We start from the raw sequence: 14,789 nt of genomic DNA, 5'->3' as shown, positions 1-14,789 counted from the left end.
CCAGCTAGGAGGCCAACTAGATCAGCCGCTACTAGTGCACCAGCTCCTCCCAAGGGTAAGGCAACAGCTAGTAAATCTTCATCAGCTGCTCCCAAGAGTAAGGCACCAGCTGCTCCCAAGGGTAAGGCACCAGCAACCAGATCTTCATCAGCTGCTGCAAAGGGACCAAGGTTAGCTTTCATGCCTCCAAGACCAACTGATGGTTCCCAGAGAGTCAGGAGGCCCAGCAACAGAATGAAGGGATACTTGACTGCCTCTGGTGTAGAATGGTGACAATGTTGTCTTGATGTTGTATCAAACTATGGCATTTTGGTTGTGTTGTGTGAAACTATGTTTTGTTGGTACTGTTGTGCTACTCTAGTTATGATCCTTCTGTCAAACTTTGGAATTCTAGTAGTCCTGTAATGATCAACTGTGATGATCAATTGATGTAGTGCTACTCCAGTTTTAAACCTTGTGTCAAACTATGGCATTCTAGTAGTACTGTGATGATCAATTGATATAGTGCTACTCCAGTTTTAAACCTTGTGTCAAACTATGGCATTCTAGTAGTACTGTGATACTCTTGCGATGATGGTGATGGTGCTACTTGATGCCTCGGCATCGATAAAAATCCAAAAACCCCTAACTTGCCCTACTTGATGCCTCGGCGTCGACACAAAGCCAAAAGACAACCCTAATTGACCCTACTTGATGCCTCGGTGTTGATAAAAAGCAAAAGACCCCTCACTTGCCCTACTTGATGTCTCGGCGTCGACAGAAACCCAACAAGCCCTCACTTGCCCTACTTGATGCCTCGGCGTCGACAGAAAGCCAAAAAGCCCTCACTTGCCCTACTTGATGCCTCAGCGTCGATAAAAAGCCAAAAAGCCCTCACTTGCCCTACTTGATGCCTCGGCATCGAGAAAAAAGCCAAAAACCCTAACTTGACCCTACTTGAAGCCTCGGCGTCGACAAAAAGCCAAAAACCCTAACTTGACCCTACTTGAAGCCTCGGCATCGATAAAAAGCCAAAAACCCTCACTTGCCCTACTTGATGCCTCGGCGTCGACAAAAAGCCAAAAACCATCACTTGACCCTACTTGAAGCCTCGGCATCGACAAAAAGCCAAAAACCCTCACTTGCCCTACTTGATGCCTCGGCATCGACAAAAAGCCAAAAACCATCACTTGACCCTACTTGAAGCCTCGACGTCGATAAAAAGCCAAAAACCCTCACTTGCCCTACTTGATGCCTCGGCATCGATAAAAAACCAAAAAACCCTCACTTGCTATACTTGATGCCTAGGCATCGACAAAAAGCCAAAAACCATCACTTGACCCTACTTGATGCCTCGGCGTCGACAAAAAACCAAAAAACCATCACTTGCCCTACTTAAGCTCACAATCATCAGGCGAACAGAAACACACTAAAGCCAAAATCATCAATTGCAAACATCTTACTTAAGATAACATTAACCAGCTCTAAATACCACCACATTCAGCACTAGTTCAAATCCATACATAATCATAGTACTAGATTTGTACATTACATATCCATAGTTCAGGAGTACTCATAGTTACTAGAATTTAAACTACTATCATTACAACAAATGCCAAACCACACCCTGCAAAAGGTCAGCAAATGCCAAATGATATTGCCCATTATTCTCTTGCACTGCTTATCCATTTATGATGGCCTTGATCCCCTCCAACTTCACATTGCTCTCTTCAACTGTCTTCTTGAGCTCATCAATGTGGATCTGCAAATTCTTCGTCTCTTCAGCTAGCTTCAACTTCATGTTCCTAATGACAGTAGCTTGAGCAGCTGCTAGGTTCTTCACAGTGTCATACTTCTCCTGCAACTTGGTGGTTTCAACATCTTTCCTTTCTATCACCGCCCTCTACTCCTGGGCATCCATAAGTGCATTGACCTCTTCAACCAACTTCTCATAGCCGGCCTGGAGTTTCTTCTTTTCTTGTGTCAGGTCATGAACAGCAAATGAATGCATCAGACTTTCCTCATTCCTGTCTCTCTTACTCTGTTCATACATAGACCATAACTTGGACAGTGCATTCTCAAGGGTATTGGGCCAAGATGGATCAATCCATTCTACTAGTCCACAGTTTTTACCTTCCTGAAAAAAAAACAGTATTAACATAAAGAATTACATAACAGTGACTTGCTTACAATGATAGGCTAGATTACTTTATACTAAAATTCAGATCATGCAAGCTAAAGATAGAATATTTAAACATGTCCTAAAGTAAACATCCTAAAGTAAATCAATGGTTTGCTCTAAAGTAAACAACTACCAAGTAAACAATGCTGGTGTGCTAACCCATACATCTTCTGTCCTAAAATAAGCTAACATGGCAGAGTTAATAAAATGACCTAACTAAACAATATTGCCAGATCCAGACTAAACAATGCTGGTGTGCTAACCCATGCATCTTCTGTCTTAAAATAAGCTAACATGGCAGAGTTAACAAAATGACCTAACTAAACAATGTTGCCAGAACCAGACTAAACAATGCTGGCAGAGTAAACAATTAATGAATCCACTGTCCAAACTTCACAATATAATACAATGCCTGCTGGAGTGCCACATTACATGTCCATGGCAAACAAATGACAGATCTGTTAAGTTAATCAACAACTTCATTAGTTAAGTTGGAACCATACCTTCTCTGCACAACAAAGAAACCCCCTGCCAATGTGAATCCCTTCGAAAGCAACACGCCTCTCAGCTGCCTTCCCGTGTCCATGGCACAAAACATACATATCTATCTCAGGGCCCTCGAAATCTGAATCTTCGGTGCTAGCAGGAACCTGGAGTGCAAAGGAATGACAGAGATTTGGTCCATAGTTTGAAAAGAAGCTCATTCGAGAAATCCCCAAATATCAAACCCTAACCCTAACTCTGAGAACTGACCTTAATGGTGCCGTCGTCGGAAGCTGAGCTCATGTACTCCACGGTGTGCTCGCTGCTATCCGACCCATCACTCCACAACACCATGGCGCTGCGACGGCGGGGCGGCGCGGCAGCGACGGATGTGGCGACCAAGAACAGAGCGAGAGCGAGAGATGCGCGAGCGAGGAGGAGCAAGCAGAGTGGATAAGGAGTCGTCTAACGCTTACTCTTTTGACTACTAGGACCGAACAGCGGCGACGGCGCCGTCTAACGCCGTCTGCCGGCTGTCGGGACGGCCTGGAGTGCCACGTAGGCGAAAAACGGGCCCCACCTGTCATAAACTCACTTAACACGGCTCGATCTGCCGATCAGTGGTTTTTGCAAAAGAATTACGCAAGATGTGGTGTTTTCTGCAGTGATTGTGTATCCTAGTGTTTTTCGCAAACCTAGCCCTCAAAGTGATGGTTTTATGCAATTTACTCCAGAAAAATACACTGCCGGCCGTAATAAATAACTCTCCGTCACAAAATTATATACGTATTATATCCTGCATGCACATAATCTATACTCGTCTATAGTATACAAGTGTCAAGTAATACAGATCACTGGATCTTTGTAATCGACGACTCAAATTCAATTGCTTTAGATAGATGACTGTGTGGCCAAATGCAGACCATTGAACAAGATAATCAGACGGCCCACGATGCAGGGAATCGCGGTGGGGGGGCACCGTTGTGCTGTCAGATTGCTACCATCATAGAGTGTTGCAGGGCTCATGATTCTTTCTCTTCCACTGCTACTAGAAATCTCTGCCAGGCTCCCGTGGCCGTGAGAGAGTGATGCCTTACAATAGCACTACTCATTTAAAAAAAGGGTACCACTAACGCCACGTACTAGCAACGTGGTGTGAGAAAAGAAAACGGCATGCAACAGTGCACCCTCCCACAGCTAACATTCTCTTCTCTTTTTTTCGGGTAATACTCAATTGCTTTACAGCAATGTTAATTTCTCTTATAAGCATGTTCCACAAATATTATGACTTGAGAATCAATCTATGATTGAATGGTTAGGAGGGTTGTTTGTACCTAGGTCACTAGAGTTCAAACTATAGGTTTGACATATGTGTGTCTCATTAAGGCGGAGTATTCTTCCACTGAAAGTGATGTTCCCGATAGCGAGCAACCTGTGATGACTTTATTAATCTCAAGACCATGTTTCATCAAAATAAAACATTATGACCTAGCTTTTCCTTTGTTTTAACCCAATATTTTTAGCGTGAACTTTTAATTATTGATTGAACTAATCAGTCGTATGATGCATGTGTATGGAATTTACTTGATCTTTTCAATAAATACTGATAATTTACTAAACAGAAATGCCTTAACTCGCTCCAAACACACAACATTCGAATAATCGTTAAATCTAGACGTGCATGGCACGTGCCATGTACTAGCTAGTACAGTTAGATCAAAAGACTGCTAGCTCACGGTGCCTTCCAGACCAGTTAAACAAATGCTCACCACCCAACTACCCCTACCCGTGGAAGGGAAAGACGAAGCTTTGAATGCTACTGTGTGAAGAGACGTGGGCGCGAACGTGTGTCTGTCTCGGCTGTCCATGATGCCATCATGGCAGCTGCAACCACTCTCACTTCCCACTCCTATCATGTTCGATTCGATCTCGTCCAACGATATATATAATGCCGGTCGCTCAATGCGAATCCCAGCTAGCTAGCACTCTCAAGCAATGAGCTACCAGCTGATGAAGAAGGTCAGGAGCGAAGCAACACAGCAGAAGGCGTTGTCTTTGTCTTTGGAACGACAGCAGGAAAAGGTATCAATTCACGCCATCAGGCGGCGTTTCTTCTTCGAGTTTGTCTTTGCGTGCATTCCTATCGGCCATGGTTGCATATATGTATGTGTTTCCGTTGACTGTTTTCAGTTGAATCACGAAACGGGAATAAGGTTCTATAAGGCAACATCGGAAGATTCTGCAAAATTTATTTTTCTGCAACTCGCCGTGCCCTTTTTCCTTGAAATTGAGGCAAAAGTTTTGCCTCGTCTCACTAATCTACCTACCTATGGATCTATTATTCCGTAGTATATACTAAGAACACAATACGAAGCTCCAAAAAGAAGAACACAATACGATATTTTTCTATCCACATCATCCCAACTATTTTCCAAAGTTAGATCTCTAATTTATCGTTAGGATTTAATAATACCAACAATTCCTCCATCAACATCGAAAGAATCTACAAAATTTCCTTTTCACGCTTAATAGTTAAAGTATACCTTTCTGGCACTCGCCGTGCCTTATTTCCTCCAAACAGCCTCAAAAGTATTCCCTCAAAAGTAAGCAATTCAAACCATTCAAAAAAAATCTATCTATCTATCTATTGTATAGTATACATAAAACATAATACGAGTTTTTTTTTTGAGACATCACATGTAGCCACACCATCCCAATTATTCTTGAAAGTTTTGTAGTTTATTGTTAGGATTTAATAATACCAAACAAATCCATCCATTATAGTAAGAGTCCGTGTTCCATACGGAGATGCGAAGAATAGTTGTTTTATAGTTATTATTAAATAAAAGGTGCTTCCTTCTTTTTTATGAGAAAATAATAAAAATTACATCCCGATCCCTAGACCACCTAGTGACGACTACAAGCACTGAAGCGAGCCGAAGGCGCGCCGCCCTCATCGCCCCTCCCTCACCAAAGCCAGACAAAACTTGTTGTAGTAGACAGTCAGGAAGTTGTTGTGCTAAGAGCAACTCTAGCAGACCCCGCAAAACGCCCGGCCCGTAAAAATTCCGGCGAGTATGCGGGCTCGGGCCAATTTTGCGGCCAGAACAGAGCCCGCATACTCGCCCGGCCCGCAAAATTTTTTGCCGCAGCCCGCAAACCGCACGCCCCGAGCACTATAAGTGCGGTTCCGCGACCCTTTTGCGGGTCCAAACCCTATCCCCCCGCCGCCGCGAGCCACCCGATTCCCCTTTCTCCTCTCCCAATTTCTCGCCGCCGGCGACCCTCCCCCCCGCCTCCAGCCGCCATGTGGGGGCGAATGTGGAGCTCCGGACGCGGCTCCGGCAGCAGATCCGGCCGTGAGAGGGACCCGGAGCGCGAGCACCGCGTCCGGTCCGACGGCGCGAGGAAGCGGGGCGCGCAGAAGTGGACCAACCGCGGCCTTTCGCCGCCGGCGAGCTTCGACCGCCGGTGCGCGTTGTTCTCCTCCGCGCGTTCTTCGTAAGCCGGATCCTCCTCCTCCGCCGCGGGCTTCCTCCCCATGAAGAGGGAGTGGTCGGACGAGGAGGAGGAGCCGGAGCCGCCGGCGCCGTTCGCTCGGCCGGTGAAGGAGGAGCCCGAAGAGCCCGCTCCGCTCGGCCGCCGCGGAGTCGTCGGGCCCGAGGACTACGTCGCGGAGTTCGACGCCGTCGCCGCCGCCATCGCCGAGCGGAGCGTGCGTGAGGAGGAGGAGCGTCGGCGCCACGCCGAGGAGTTCGAAGCCCTCGAGTGGCGGAAGGCGGTCGCCGCCAACGAGAAGGCTGACGAGTGGCGCCGCATCCGCGAGGAGCAGGCGGAGAAGTACGTCGATCTCTGCAGCTCCGGCGAGGAGGATTGAGCGTCCGGCTCCTCCACGGCGTCGTCCAGTTGCCGCGACCTCGCCGCCGTCAGATCCGACCCCCTAGTACTAGTTTAACGTAGTATGTAGTATAACTATGCTTGTAGTTTGTGATGAACTATGTAGTATGCGATGAACAATGTAGTATGTGATGAACTATTTTTGTGCAATTTCTCTCGCGGAAGTATTTTTTCAAATTATGCAGGTTTAGATACGGGTTCTGTTCGGCCGCGTATGTTTTTGACCCACAAAAGCGATTTTCGTGAACCCACAAACGCGTTTTGCGGGTCGTATTTTTACGGGGTCTGCTAGAATAGCTCTAAGGCCCCATAGTATGAAAGGTGCCTCCTTCATCCACATATATAAGTCACAATACATTCATGTGATTACCTTTGACCATGGGTTGGATCGTTTAGAAAGTATACCATTAAATTCGTATGTGAAAGGAGTTTTTAATGATACAACCTTTATATCGTACATTTTATATATCATTAATTTTATCAATGTTCAATGCAATCTCGAAAAATGTATGAGGCCCCAAATAATTGGATGCAGTATGTGTTGGTCCCTCAAAAAAAAAGTACGTGTTGGGCATATGTCCCAAAACAACTATAATTGGGTGGTGAACAAACAAAAAAAAATAGAACACTATAGATTATAAATTGTTATGCTTATCAGTGTGCATGAATGAGCATACAAATATAACAAAAATAATCATATTATAAAGTAGAATAGGAATCATTAAATAGACACAAAAAGTTTATGAAATTATTTATTTAAAGGTTGCAGTCTATTTCGCATGTAATATTTTCATCCGAGAATTCTTTTGAATTGTTCATATAGTGCACTAAAGTAAAGCTTTTACAGAATCACTATGAAGTAAAAAAATGTAAATTCATTTTTTTCTTAGATTAGGGGTTTTGTCTATATGGTCAACATCTCAGCACACCGATTATTTATGCATTTATTCTGAAACACATATAATAGATATACCTGATTCTATGTTCTGGCCAATTAAGAAGTGAAATAGAAAGCAATCCATGCGAGGCATATATAGGCGGCTATCCAGCTATTCCAAAATAATATATGAAGAAGACCCATTCTTATCCTTAGATCAAATAGCTACAAATTATCACGTTGATCTAACATAGTCTATGAATTATTGGATACAAAAGGCATAGTACGACAGAAAAATAAGATACACTACGAATCTATTGTAGTTAAACGTCATAAAAATGACAACATTTAAAGTAGATTAGAAGTACTAAAATAGAAACAAATGTTCTATAAAACAGTTTGTTTAAACGTTGTACTCAAGTTTACATGTTTTATTTTCGTCGGAGAATTATTTTGAATTTTCCATGCTAATGTAATTAACAATGCTTTTGCAAACTCCAACATTAATAATCAATATTTTTTCCTAAGATTAGACGTTTCTTCCATATGCTCAACATCTCAACATTGATTACTCGTGGATTATTCTGAAACACATGCAATATATTTACCCAATTCTATGTTTGATCAAGAACACCCATTCTTATTCATAGATAAAATAGCTACAGATGATCAAGTTGATATTAAATAGTTAACTAATTATGGATCTATTTATTGTATACAAAGATATAGTACGACGAAAAGAAGAGATATATGCGTGGATGAATAAGCATACAAATATAATAAAAATAATCATATTCTTAAGCATAATAGGAATATTTAAAATAGAGATAAAAGGTTTAGAAAATTATTTATTCAGAGATTGGACTCAAATTCGCCAGTTTTATTGTGAACGAGAATTCTTTGAATTGTTCATACTAATGAACTAAAATAAAGCTCTTACAAACTCACTGTTAATAAAAAAAATCATGAACTTATTCTTTTTAGGGGTTTGGACTATATGGTCAACATGTCAGCACAAAGATTATTCATGTATTGATCTTGAAACACATATAATGGATTTTTTTATTCTATGTTCTTGCCAAATAAACAGTGAAATAGAGGCAATCCATGTGAGGCATATATGGGCAATTATCCAGCTGTTCCAAACTATTATATGAAGAACAACCATTCTTATCCTTAGATCAAATAGCTACAAATTGTCACGTTGATCTAGCATAGTCTAGGAATTATTGGATGCAAAGACATAGGGCGGCCGAAAAAGAAGATATACTATGAACCTATTGTAGTGAAACATCTTGAAAATAATCACATTTTAAGTAGATTAGAAATACTGAAATAGACACAATTTGTTTATAAAACTATTTATTTAAACACCGTACTCATGTTTACATGTGTTATTTCCATCGTAGAATTCTTTTGAAATTTACAAACTAACTTAATTAAAGCAAAAAAAAATACAAACTCCAATATTGATTAAAAATCATGAAGAATTCTTATTTTTCTAAGATTAGGCGTTTTGTTCATATGTCAACATCTTAGCACATTGGTTATTAATGAATTTATTCTGAAATAAATATAATATATTTATCTGATTCCATGTTTTTTTCGAATAAGTAGTGAAATAGAGGCAAACAATATTGTGAGACACATATAGGCGGCTATCCAGTTGTTCCAAGAAAAATATACGGAAAATACCCATTCTTATTCTTAGAGAAAATGACTACAAATTGTCACGTTTATATTACAATAGGCTACAATTTTTGGACCTATTTATTGTATACAAATATACGACATGACAAAAGAAAGAGAGACATACTACGAATCTACAATAGTAAAACATCAATCTATCAAATATGGTAGACTCTCTTCTCCTATATGAAGCCTAGGTTGAATGGATTAAGAAAGGCAATCACTCGCCTAACCGGTTCATCTTGCCAAGTGTGCCTAAAGAGATTACAATAAATAGACCATCATTTTTTTGTAAACAAGTAATATATTAATATCTTATAAAATTAAAATATTGTCAAAATTCAACAAAAAGAAAAACCACCCGTCGTCTATATGGCATCCTCCTTTTATTAGTACCATGGGATATCGGTGGTCATATCAAAAAATAGCTCGGTGGTGCCAAGAGATGGTAAAAATTACGTTGGTATAGACATGAAACAATAAAAGCATTGCATATTATAATGCTAGTATTTGTATTGACTTCATTAAGCAGTTTATTCCATTTTCCCAAATGGTTTTACAAGCACAAACAAAATATTCATATAGTAGTGTGTACGTATAAAAAATATATGGCTCATATATTTTCATGGTCTACCAAATGAAATGAAGCCAGAAGTCCCACATAAAACAACAATTCTTAGTTCATAGACCAACGAAATGATAGATCTTCGGAATCACTTTTTTACCCTATTATGAAAAACCGACAATCAGAAATTTTCCTTCATAAACCAGATTTAACATTAGATAAGAATGCCTCAACCGTGCACTCTAAACTTTAGTTATATGTACTAATCTAATGTCACATACATACAACACATATGGCTATAATTATGGTGTTATTTTTGGAAATGGAACGTTATAATTATGAATCCACAAATTAAAGCTGATCAAATATAGTTCAACCAAATGTGATATGTTATTATGCTCAAAAAATGTGATATGTTATTTATCATAATATTTTTGGTGACAATAGAAACATATTATTCCTAATCCTGTAATATTAATATTATCAAATTATAATTTAATTTTCATACACTTTTGACACATTTAAGATGATGCCTTCGCATTTGCGAGGGCTGTCTGGTTAGTTAAGAAGCATTTAAGACACCGAAATGTAACCAAAAATTACAAAGAGCCCTACTCTCACAGCATGATTGAACTCAAGTACTTCGTGCCAACCAAAACCCATATGTTTGCTTTGACTTTAATCTAGCGCATGATGATGCATGGTATGGTAGAAATATTTCTAAAAGCTCTGTATTCCACACATTCCGAGTATCCCATGAGACAAGCATAACAAGGGGTGCAATCCCCTTTCGATTGTGCCCACTGATGTCGACCATCGAATCCCACCGCTCCATAACTGAATTGAAATGAGATCACATCTCAGTGTGAACGTACAAGACAGGCTTTAAATCTCGTCCACAATATGGCTAGAAAATCTACACTACAGCAAAAGATGTGTGACCATCTCTGGCTCCCTTCTACATATAGCTGGTACAAGCCACGGTTTGGCTACCCTCTACGCTGCAATATGTTGGCCAGCCAAACCTGGTCTTGCAGTATGAGCCAAACTTTTGCTAGGGCGGCACATTTTTCCACACCAGCGATTTCAAAGCAGAGGTAGAAACATTGCCAAGCTGTGTGACTTGGCCGAATAAATGACCGAAGCGGTGAGATTTCGGGTAATGTCATCTAGGATGTCTTCATTGAGGTGTACATCTTCGAGACCTAGCCAAAGACAATAGAAATTAGTGATGTGATGTACTGTGAAGTCCAAATTGGAATTGATGTTCCTCATCCATTGATCAACCACAAGACACTTAAAACAGACAACTCGTCTTGCACTTGAAGATGGCAAAAATGGATGATGAAATATCCTTCAGCTTTCGCCGCCCCCCTCCCCCCAAGGCACAACGAGAGCCAAAGTTCTCAGCTTTACCATTGCAACCGTAAGTGGTTCATATCCACATCATCCCAAGGACGACCCAAACCCACCCACGCACGGCGCAGACCTTTTCATTCAAACCATGGTCAACATAAGCGAGGTGCTCAAGCAAAAATTTCAAGGTCAAGGACGCCGAGGCCCCCCCATGGTGGTCGGCCAGCACACAAGGTCCCACCTCACCTTATACTTCCCTCTAGAGTCTAGACACCTTGTCAGCACTGGCCCAAATGAAAGCACGTAGTCTAGGTAACGATTGCCTTCATGGTCCCTTTAGGCGCAACCAGGGGAGTGAGATGACGAATAGCCTGAGAGGAAATGACCACTTTGATCAAAGCATTTCTACCAGCATATTTGATAAGCCGTCATTCCCAATCCCAACCCACAAGCTTTCCGGCCATCTTGTTGTATAAATGTTGGAAGTCAATGGTTCTCAGACGATGCACTGACATCGGGACAACGATGTAGCGCAACAGAAAATGAGCTCTAGTTGCCAAGAAGGCACGAAGGACGACATCAAGGTGGGCACCGAACATCCGGCGTTGTAGCCGTATAGTAGTACAATTATGATAATACACTGCAAATCCATGTTGATCTTCAAGTGACGTCGAATTCGTTACCAAAACGTGTACTAGCAATATTGTGTTCAATTACTTCTAAATAACATGAATGAAAACATCGAAAGCTTTGGTCAAACATGGATGTAGATACACCCATTAAATTTGGATATGATTTTCTCAGAGTACGTAGAAATATATAAATGTTCTAACATCGACCGGTGTTATGCATCAAAATCGATGTTATTTTGCCCACTACATAGTACATACGCACTATACGTACAGTCGTACAAGGCGCATGATCAATGTTAGTACTCCACGTTCTCATAGAAAGGAGAGCAAAATTTATGCTGCAATGGGCCTATGCAAAATTCAAAACTAATAATTTTTTCACTAAGAGATTAACCAGTAACTTCGATTTGCACGTATGTCAGATAAATGAGGTGCGGGGTCTCCTTGGCAGTCTGACTGAGGAGATGCCGAGTTTCCTGTCAGACGCCACCATCCGCCGTTTCCTCCGAGCGAGGAATTGGAGCATGGAACAAGCAACAAAGGGTCTCAAGGAAACCGTCAAGTGGAGGCGTGAGTACAGGCCGGATGCAATTTCCTGGGTCAGTAAAATTTAACACTATACTCTATTAGCCTTATAGATTGCTCTATAATTGTGTGCAATGGATTGTGTAAGCAACTCTTCTCTGCGAGCAAATGGCAGGAAGACCTTGCTGAAATGGAGAACGAGGCCAGGAGAACACATGTAGCCGACTACCTTGACAAGAATGGAAGAAGTGTCCTGGTAGTAAACCTACCAATGCAGGTACTTTACTTGTGGCCTGCTACACCGATCAATCCGTTAGAGGATATTGGTAACAAAGAGTTGAACACTAACGAAGAAGAAAGAGTATCTACCTTTTTTCCCTACTAATTAAGGTTCACTAACTTGTACAACAGTCTAAAGTTTCAGTCAAGGAGCAGATAAAGCACCTGGTATACCTCCTCGAGTATTTCGCCACCAACTCAGCAGATGAACAAGACGACTATGTTGTTTGGTTGACTGACTTCCGAGGCTGGTCGATATCAAGTACGCCATTGTCGACAACCCGTGAGACCATGCACATAATTCAAAACTACTATCCAGGGGTGATAGCCGTGGCGATTCCTTTTGACCCTCCGAGGGTTTTTGAATCTTTTTGGAAGGTATACAAAGAGTATATATTGTGGTGTTTTATGCCCACTTCCAACTTTTTATTCTTCTAATCATGCACATATCCACATTCGTGAGTCGTGGGTTGCCCGACTTGTAGAAGGGTGGACATATAACCTTGCTATAGGGCTTTCGTAACAGTCTTGCTTCATATATATGCCACTTAATTAGGAACTTCAACAGTATTTTCGAATGGCTAATCCGTGTTTTCGTCCGCACCAAGCACACATAGTCTCTGCCAACTTACATGTTGGTATTTTCTAAACAAGTGGTGGTAAAACCCCACATGAGCATTCAAGCGGAATGGAAACAAAAATTCCATCCTCGCCAGTGTTTGCAGTCTTGTGAGCGAGGTAAAAAAATAGTGCGCTATACAAAATAGCGCCGCCTCTGAAAATATGCTATTAACGTCCTATAACGCGCTATAGCGTGCTATTAGCGGAGACATTGTACACTGATCAATTTAGCGACACAATTCTCTATACGCTATAGCGTGCTATTAGTGGCGCTATAGCGCGCTATTTTATTCGGTGCTTGTGAGAGTGTGTTTCCTATTTTATCAGTGAATATCCCAATTTGATTTAAGAACCCTGCCTTTACTTGATTTGCAGATAGCAAAGAACTTCGTCCAGCCAAACATGAAAGAGAAAGTGAAGTTTGTGTATGCTAACAAACCAGAGAGCCTGAAGATAATTGCTGACATCTTTGACTTAGACACGCTGGAGTCATCATTTGGAGGAAGAAGCACCAGTACAATCTTTGATATCAACAAGTATACTGAGAGAATGAGAAGAGCCGACAAGATGAGAGGAGCATCAAAATACACAAATGGCAAATGATCTCCCTGAGCAATGACCATGATTAAATACAAGTTGCTTGTAAGTCATACATGACCAATCGCCTGCGTGCGAGTTACTGGGCTACTACATATAATAGTTGAGTGCCAGATGCGTTCCCACGGAATACAGAATCAGCACACTAATCAAATCGTTTTACTTCATAAATTTGTCAAAGATGATGGCATGTGGTTCAATCCATATAGCAACATATGTACTTGTTCTCCTTTTCTTTTTCCTCAACAATTATCACTCGTTGACATTTTTAATACTGAGGGTTTTTGGCAAGATATTCTTACTAAGAAGTACCTTTTGAACAAAACTCTGGGGCAATTGGTTTCCAAACCTGGTAACTCACATTTTTGGCAAAGGCTGATGGAGTTGAAGAAACTTTTTTTTGGAGCTGTTGTGTGACAAAAATTGGAGATGGGCAAACCAAATTTTGGGAATATTCTGGATAGTTTACAATAGCCTTGCTACTTCCTACCCTAGATTATATTCCATTTCCTTAGACTAAAATGTCATGGTTAGTTATGTTTTTAGGAGATGTTTGAATAACTTACGGTTTAGAAGAGCTATAGTTCAGGTGCCTTTAATTGAAGAGGACCACCAACTCATGGCTTTTATCTAGTTCTGGTCAGTATTCTCTTAGTTCATTGTATCCTGCCATTCAAAATTATGAGGTTGTGCACTATAGATGTCTTTGGAAACAAAGATAACTTTGATGGTCACCCGCAAGAAAAAAAGATAACTTTGATGGTGAAAACTTTCATTTGTCTGGTTTTGAGATGAAGTGTTCCGACCAGAGATGTATTTGCTAGAAGAGGTGGGCAATATTGTCAACAATGCTTGTTCTGTGATGACAAAGAACCCATTTCACATATTCTAACCTCCGGATTGATCCACCACCAGTTTCGACGTATGCCCTTTAAAAAAAAATTGACATAGGCATAGTGTCGGTTTACCAGGCTTTATTGTTGCCGTTTGATTGGTTTAGTTTCTTTTCTTTTTGCCAGACTTTTCGGGATTGGCTGTTTGCATCCTAGTTATGCAGAGATCGCGTGTTAGTCATAAATGATTTGTATCGCTTGATGCTACATTCTA

General features: G+C 41.1%; 2 protein-coding genes across 2 annotated transcripts; one reads left to right on the top strand and one right to left on the bottom strand.

Annotated features, from left to right (window-relative positions):
* Positions 1 to 1,660: 1,660 nt before the first annotated feature.
* Positions 1,661 to 2,998, bottom strand: LOC109732860 (uncharacterized). Its single transcript, XM_020292062.1, has 4 exons — positions 2,915 to 2,998; positions 2,665 to 2,811; positions 1,913 to 2,116; positions 1,661 to 1,837 (listed from the first exon to the last, which is right to left on the bottom strand). The coding sequence occupies exons 1-4, from the start codon at positions 2,996 to 2,998 to the stop codon at positions 1,661 to 1,663; spliced, it is 612 nt and encodes a 203-aa protein (XP_020147651.1).
* A 1,585-nt stretch (positions 2,999 to 4,583) lies between these two features.
* On the top strand, positions 4,584 to 14,101 carry LOC109732861 (uncharacterized). Its single transcript, XM_045235171.2, has 5 exons — positions 4,584 to 4,726; positions 12,083 to 12,259; positions 12,361 to 12,462; positions 12,597 to 12,842; positions 13,461 to 14,101. The coding sequence occupies exons 1-5, from the start codon at positions 4,640 to 4,642 to the stop codon at positions 13,686 to 13,688; spliced, it is 840 nt and encodes a 279-aa protein (XP_045091106.1). The 5' UTR covers positions 4,584 to 4,639; the 3' UTR covers positions 13,689 to 14,101.
* The last annotated feature ends 688 nt before the right edge of the window (positions 14,102 to 14,789 follow it).

This window comes from Aegilops tauschii, chromosome 3 (assembly GCF_002575655.3).
Source record: "Aegilops tauschii subsp. strangulata cultivar AL8/78 chromosome 3, Aet v6.0, whole genome shotgun sequence".
NCBI classification, from domain to species: Eukaryota; Viridiplantae; Streptophyta; class Magnoliopsida; order Poales; family Poaceae; genus Aegilops; species Aegilops tauschii.
The sequence above is the reverse complement of the archived record's forward strand: the minus strand, read 5'-3'. Positions and strand labels throughout refer to the sequence as shown.

What these genes read in the sequence shown, in the direction of transcription:
- LOC109732860 (XM_020292062.1), bottom strand. Translation starts at nt 2,998, where the DNA reads ATGGTGTTGTGGAGTGATGGGTCGGATAGCAGCGAGCACACCGTGGAG. An exon ending in CCGACGACGGCACCATTAAG is followed by an intron (nt 2,812 to 2,914) that starts GTCAGTTCTCAG and finishes TTTGCACTCCAG; the next exon opens with GTTCCTGCTAGCACCGAAGA. An exon ending in TTCTTTGTTGTGCAGAGAAG is followed by an intron (nt 2,117 to 2,664) that starts GTATGGTTCCAA and finishes TTTTTTTTTCAG; the next exon opens with GAAGGTAAAAACTGTGGACT.
- LOC109732861 (XM_045235171.2), top strand. Translation starts at nt 4,640, where the DNA reads ATGAGCTACCAGCTGATGAAGAAGGTCAGGAGCGAAGCAACACAGCAG. An exon ending in TGGAACGACAGCAGGAAAAG is followed by an intron (nt 4,727 to 12,082) that starts GTATCAATTCAC and finishes CACGTATGTCAG; the next exon opens with ATAAATGAGGTGCGGGGTCT. An exon ending in TTTTTGAATCTTTTTGGAAG is followed by an intron (nt 12,843 to 13,460) that starts GTATACAAAGAG and finishes CTTGATTTGCAG; the next exon opens with ATAGCAAAGAACTTCGTCCA.